We start from the raw sequence: 7,077 nt of genomic DNA on the forward strand, positions 1-7,077 counted from the left end.
GGGTCACATTCCTTTCTAATAAACATTTGGAGAAGTGAGTTCCTTTCCTTTAATGGCCTTCTCTGAGTCTATAATCAAATATTTTGTCAGAGTCCTTGATTGGTATCAGTCTCCCCTACTTAACAGGAAGCTCTGGGAAAGTAAGGACCACATCCCTGGTTCACCATCAAATCCTGATACCCTGCATGGTGCCTGACACAAAGCAAGTCTCAACTGATACCTACTGCAAGTATGGATGAACGAGTGCATGGAACTGGGAAGGAATGGAAAACACATTCAGGGCACAGGAAAAAAAGGATGCTGAGAGGTCTACCCAGACCAACACGCCTGCAGTTTGATAAAAATGGATCTATAGATATATCAGCTCTCAGATTCTTGGACGCAACTCTAATATGGTGGGGGACAGGTAGGGATGGTGGTCCTCTACACACACCACCAAGCAATTCTTGGATACCAGAAGATGATCTGACATTACCTACCCAGAGACAGCATCAAATCCCAGTGTAGGGGTCAGTCCTACAACACTGCCCACCCAACCCACTTTAGATACCTGGCACCAGCCCTAAGCTTTTCCCTGTGCTTCTGACCAACCAGTCACAGATGTTGGTTCCAGTGGCCTTAGGTTCTTTTAATTTGCTTGAGCAGCTCATAGAACTCAGGGAAACTCATACTTAGGTTTACCAATTTATTAAAGGACATGATAAAGGACAGGAATCCACAGCCAGATGAAGAGGTACATAGAGTGAGGTATGGGGAAAGTGCAGGGAGCTTCCATATCCTTTCCAGGCATGCCACTCTGCCCAAACCAACCCAGAAGCTCTCCAAACCCAGTCCTTTTGAGTTCTTGTGAAGGCTTCATTATACAGTCAGGACTTAGTCATTGGCCATTGACCTTTCAATCTCCAGCTGAAAATTCCAACCCTCTAATCACATGGTTGGTCTTCTGGGCAACCAGCCCCTACCCCCAGGTGGGGTCCAAAAGTCACCTCCATTCACATAACAAAAGACACCTTTCTAACTCTCAACTCTTAGGAAGTTCCAAGGGTTTGGGGAACTGTGAGGCAGGAACTATGGATGAAGACCAAATGCATGTGAGAAATATATTTTGGCCATCTGAATGACCAAATATGTATTTCTTCTAAATCACAATATCACACCAGAATAGTGTGGTTAATGAATGTAAAAGGTTAAGGGACAACCCCAAAACCAACCCCCCCAACACATATATACTATGTACATACCCAAATTCTAGAAGGTCTTTGTCAAAATTCACACTGTCCTCATAGAACACATTCAGCTCTGCATCAACAGCAACAACTTTCACCTGCAAGGCATTTTTAAAAATGGTGTATAGAATTTTCCTCAGCTTCTACACTGGTCCAGGGGTAGGAACATCACCAGGTGAAGCCCCACACCCCAGTGAGTGGTTCAGCCTGGAGACCTCCCAGAATGCTGGGGGTACATCATTGTAACCACAGTAACAGAGGCCTCCTCTGGGAACATACCCAAAGAGTAGGTAAAATGAAGAGGCTGAGGCAAAGTAGAAACACCCATACAGCTGAAGGCATCTTTGCCCCCTAAACAACCAAAGCCAAGATCGTCTTAGAACCAGATGTTCATAGATGAGCTGATTCCAGAGCCTGGCAAGGATGCCTGAGTAAGTCTTGCAGGGGAAAGAATGAGAGGCAAGATTTGGAGATGTCTCTGGGGACCCCGTCTGCAGGGACCTGAGAGACCAGACAAGGTCCCTGGGCTGTTTCCACAGGCTATGATCATGGTCCAGAGACATACAGGTCGGATGGAGCAGACCTCCAAACTCTGGGGTGTATACAGCTCCTCTCTCGGACAGATGGGCACTGAGACCCAGCAAGGCAACCTCACTGCCCAGTCCCACAGGAATTTCTGGTCAAAACTGGTCTAACCCTGCCCTCCCAGACCCATCTCGGAGACCGTGGGGTTTGACTGCAAGGATGCTGATTTCCCAAGTTAAGGGAAAGTAGCCCCTTGGCACCCCACACCCAGTTTGAAGGCATTTTGGCTCTGCTCTCCGTCCGCAGAGCCCCGGGAGCAGCACAGCCCGTCCTGGGGCCAGCAGTGCCGGGTACGTTGACCTGGGCATGCTGGTGCCAACCACGGGTGGAACAAAGTTCATGCGTACATCGTGCCCATTCCACCTAAAAAGTTTCAAGCAGTGATCTGGTTCCAGGTCACTGGTTATGCCCGCGTGCACCTCTACCGTCTGTCTGTTGCCGAGTCTCAGGCGGCCAACTAACGTCCTTCCTTTCCTTCCTTTCCTTCCTTCGAGGGGCGAGCGCTTCGGGACCCCGGCCGCTCCGGGCACTTCCCGCTACGTGCCCGCGGGATCCGCCGGGGCTGGGGGTGGGGGCGCCCACCGTTTCCGGGAGGGCAGGAGTCCAGGCAGGGTCGCGGCCGCATCTAGCCGGCAGGCGGCACGGGTTAGACATCAGGGGGAAGGGGTCGCCGGCACCCCCAGGAAGCCCAGGAGGGAGGCTCGCCCGCGGCTCGGCCCAGGGTTCCCCGCGCCCGGGTCCCGCCAGCCAGCCCGCGGTCCCGGAGGAGGCAGCCCGCCCCGCCCCGCCCAGCCCGGACCCGGGGCCCGCGACGGTACCTGCTGCGTGCTGAAGTCCCAGCCCAGGCAGCATGGGCGAGCGGCGTGCTCGGCCATGGCCGCGGACGGTCCGGCGGCGCGTCCGTCCGTCCTTCCCGGGGCCGCAGTGTCGCCGCGCTCCAGCACCCAGAGACGCCGGGCCCGCCCTTCGCTCCGCCCGGCTGGACTCCCGGACCCGTGTCACTCTCGGGCTTGCGCTCTGGCGCCGCCTGCCGGGGGACGGGACGGGGACACGCGTCCCGCCGGGCCCTGGCGCGCTTCACACCTGTGCAACAACACAGGTATCTCCTCCCCTGCCCTCCCCCTCATCCATCTATGCCTGTACTCTCCTGCACATCTCTTGCCCTAACGCGGCCTCGCTTCCCTAGGAGGACGTCTGGGCCAGAGTTTCCACCTTTAACCTAGTTTATCTCTACTTGTCTTTCTGGTGGCCCTGACCCTGGAGGCTTCCATGGCTGTCTCTTGGGTGCTAAGGCAGCTGTCCCCTCATGCTGGTGACACGGAGGTCACAGGTAAATGTACCCTGGAGCGCTGGGCTTTAGTGGGCCCTGTCAGGTCCTAGCAAATCTGAATGGTTACCCAGGTCTGACATGGGCCACATCCCGCCTCTGTATTTAAAATCAGAGCTTCCCATGTTCTGGACAGGGAGGCTCATTCGTTCCTGGGGTCAGCAAGTATTGGTAGTCTAATGTGTGCCAGACATGTGGCGGGCGCATGAGAAACAAAATCAGACCCACTCCCTTCTCCCCTGGAACTGAGAACACCATCTCTTTCCCACATTCTACCTGGCTGTGTCATTCTTGTTCCTAGGACTGACTTCTTCTGGGAAGATCTGCCAGGTGAGATGCTTCTCCCAGGGCCTTCTCAGCCTATCAGAGCCTCTCTCATACTTTTGCAAAGGTCTGATTACCTTGCTGTCTCTCTTGCTGAACTTGAACTGCTTAGAGCCTAGATTCTCCCTTTTGCCAGAGGTTCTTAGATCAGTGGCAGAACTGGGCTCAAACACTAGTAAGTTTGACTCCAGAATTTGAGTGTTTAACCACGAAACAAGACAATTTTCTGGGCAGTCTTGTGAGAAGGCCCATGGCAAAATACAAATCTCTTTGAAGGACAAGGCTGCTGGCTCTGTCTCAAGTTGTCTCACAGGGAGGCCTTCTCTTGTTCAGGGTGCTTTTCTCTGTGGGCTGTGGCACCCACCCCATTCTGGTGACTCATCCTTTCTTTTGGTATAACAGCCCTTTCACTGTGGCCAGAGAAGGCTGGAAATCTGAGGGCCCGTTTGCCTACATAAGAAAGCACCCATCTGCGACTTAGCCCATTAGCAAGGAATGAGGACAGAAAGTGTAATTCCAAGTCGTTGCTGTCTCTCAGGTTGTCCTCTCTTCTGATGCCCTGAGAAAGCACACCGAGCAGTAGAGGTGTTTCTGGGGGACCCTGCGGAAGAGCTGCTGTGGCCTGAGTGAAGACAGTCTTTTGCTTATTTTACTCCAAGCTTGAACCTGTCTCCCTGCGCAGAACCCATTAAAGAGCCCCTGCACTGACTTGGGAACAAAGCAGAAACTGCCCTCGTGAAGTCTCTTCTCAGTGACCAAGATACCCACAATCCCCAGTGAGGCTCCTTTCCTCATCTGGGGCTCTAACTGATACTCCGGCATCCGGGCAAAGCCAACCCCTAGGAAGTCAATGGTCGGATTTGCATAGAATGCAGTGAAATATTATTTTCTCCTCCAATTTATGTGCATTGTTTTCTTCAAATACTACTAAGTTGTTAGAACATAAATATATATTCACCTATTTGGATGTAACTACTTAATACACAGAATTCATAGCCATTGCTTTTGGCCTAGGAGTTGCATGAAAAATTTGTTGGGATTCTAAGGGTGCTGTGAAGTGAGAACATTTGGGAATCCCTGATCTCGTTGTTTGCTTCTAACTGCTTCATCATACTCAATAGTATGCCAACTCCGCATTTTACTGTATTTCATTGTACCGCATTTTTGTGCCACCCCATGAGTGACACCTGGGTGGACGTCAGCTCCCCATTAATGCAAACAGCACTGCACACAACGTCCTCATCCATGGCTCTATGGATCCTTGTGGGGGAATTTTTCAGGGTTATATATCCAAGAGTAAGATTTCTACTGTGTGTGCATAACTAGTTTGATTGAAGTGCTGGATTACTCCTAATCTCTGCCAGTCTACACTCCCGGCTACAGTGCACAAAGGTATCTCTAACCCCACATCTTACATAAAGTCCTTGGTATTCCCACTGCAAACTTCATTTCGAATAAAGAACAGAGAGGCCAGCAGGGGGAGCTCTCACACCCTACCACTAGTCAATTGCAGACTCCATAGGAAGACAAGGACCTTACCCTAGGCTACTTTAGCTACTACTTTACTATCCCAGCAGGAGGAAGGAAGGCCTCTTCATCCCCATCCCCCCATCAAGAGCCCCGCCAATGAGAGACAATCACAATTCAGCCAATCAAAATCCACCATACTTCAAACTCCTAGTTTCCACCAATGGACTTTTTGTTTACATCATAGGCCCCCCACCTCCCCCATTTCCTCTATAAAAGAGTGGTCCTCTCCTGTGTTCGACAAAGTTGCCTACGGTTTCGTGGTAGTGCGGTTGTGCGTGATTACACTTCTCTGCTGTTCCCAAATAAACCAGCTTTTGCTGATGAGATGGGCACTTTTTTTTACTTTAAGGATAACACTATCCTTCTAATATTTGTCAATCTAGTAAGTGAGGAGTGATTTCTCATTGTTTTAATTCGCATTTCCCACATTACTGATGAATTTGAGCAATTCTTCATATATACCTATTAGACATTTGGGATTTTCCATTCAGTGACTTAATGCTTATGTCCTTTGCCCATTTTTCAGTTGGGCAAAGGACGTTAAGACGTTTTTGCTTTTTTGTGTGAATTTGCAGGAGTTCCTGACATTTCAAGGTATAAATCCCCTGTCTCTCTCAGATGTTGCAAATCTTTTCTCCCAGTATGTAATTTATCTTCTGACTTTCTCCATTTTGACCTTTGTTGGTTGGAAATCTTTAACTGAAATATAAAATCTATCGATTTTTCTCCTTAGTGTCAAAGCTATTTGATCTTGTTTAAACAGTATTGCTGTCAGACCACAGAGCTATTATCTGACTTTTTCTACAGAGATATCAGCCTACATTTTCTTCTAGTAGGAAGGTCTTTGATTTTTGAATTATGGTGTTTTCTTTGTAGGTGCATGTCAGCTGGATAAATTACATCATAATACAGAAATCAGTGAAAACTAATCAGTCTGAGGTAAACACTAGATACAAGTGTTTCAGAGAAAGAAAAAACTTTTCATTTAGTACATACAATAATGAAATTCATTGTAACATAGGAAAATGGAGACAAGCCTAAATTCAAATCTGGTCTCTAATGAAGCAACACCAGAGTATCTGTTCATTTTTTGAAGTTGGCAGACACAACATGGATTTTTCTCAAAATAATCCTTTTTTCTTTGCAAAAGTCCTGAAGAAAATATGCTTTCTTTCTAAAGATGCAGTGTGTATAAATCCCAAAATGTTTTATTTCGTTCATGTAAAAATAGAAAACTAGTTGTGTTTTTTTTTTTTTTTATCCCACCCAGGCTGAATCTATGTTCATTAGAACTGAACTGTTGAAATCATCCAGGCTTATAAATATTTTTTTCTAAATAAGTAGTCTTAAGAGTGAAAACTTAGGAACAGTCGATAGCTTTAATTCCCACTCCTTTCACTTCTAAGACAAAGATAAAAATAAAATAATAAAATAAAAAATAATCAGGGGGTGCCGAGGTGGCTCAGTTAGTTAAGGATCTGCCCTCAGCTCAGGTCATGATCCTGGAGTCCTGGAATCCAGCCAAACCCTGAGTTGGACTCCCTGAGTCTGATTCTCGCTTTCTCTTTGCCCTTCCCCCTGCTTGTGCACCCCACCCCCCATCAAATAAATAAATAAAATATTTTAAAAAAATAATCAGAAATTAGGGAATGAAATAGATAATCAATTATAATTCAGGTTCACTAAGTTATTATATCTCTCTGAAATTCTATAGATTTCATCTTGGGATATGTTACAAATTAAATAATTCTATTTAATTCTATTCTATATCAAAGGTAGTACAAATTCTTTGTAAAATGAGTGGGAAGCTGTTATGAGGGAAAAGAAATATTTTGAACTATAATCTCTAACAGGGCAGATGTCACAGAGATTTGTTTGTCTAAGTTTGAGGGTAAAGAGTGGTCCAGCCTCCAGTTAAATCAGTAACTTATTTAGCTGAGGTCAAGATTTTTTTTTTTTTAAGATTTTATTTATTTATTTGACAGACGGAGATCACAAGTAGGCAGAGAGGCAGGCAGAGAGAGAGGAGGAAGCAGGCTCCCTGCTGAGCCCCTGAGATCATGACCTGAGCCGAAGACAGCGGCC

General features: G+C 47.3%; 1 protein-coding gene across 3 annotated transcripts in view; it reads right to left on the reverse strand.

Annotated features, from left to right (window-relative positions):
- XYLB (xylulokinase) overlaps window positions 1-2,792 on the reverse strand; it is a 49,436-nt gene extending 46,644 nt beyond the window's left edge. The window contains exons 1-2 of one of the 3 annotated variants that reach the window (XR_004287741.1): window positions 2,630-2,770; window positions 1,242-1,324 (exon numbers count right to left, since the gene is read on the reverse strand). Coding sequence is in view for 1 of the 3 variants with exons in the window: in XM_032352272.1 (XP_032208163.1) it covers window positions 1,242-1,324; window positions 2,630-2,686 (140 nt within the window). In the remaining 2 variants the exon portion in view is untranslated. Of the gene's footprint in view, window positions 1-1,241; window positions 1,325-2,629 lie in introns of all 3 variants that reach the window. The other 2 variants (XM_032352272.1, XM_032352200.1) reach the window with 2 other exon arrangements.
- Window positions 2,793-7,077: the final 4,285 nt, after the last annotated feature.

The sequence above is a fragment of the Mustela erminea genome, chromosome 1, assembly GCF_009829155.1.
Source record: "Mustela erminea isolate mMusErm1 chromosome 1, mMusErm1.Pri, whole genome shotgun sequence".
In the NCBI taxonomy this organism is placed as follows: domain Eukaryota; kingdom Metazoa; phylum Chordata; class Mammalia; order Carnivora; family Mustelidae; genus Mustela; species Mustela erminea.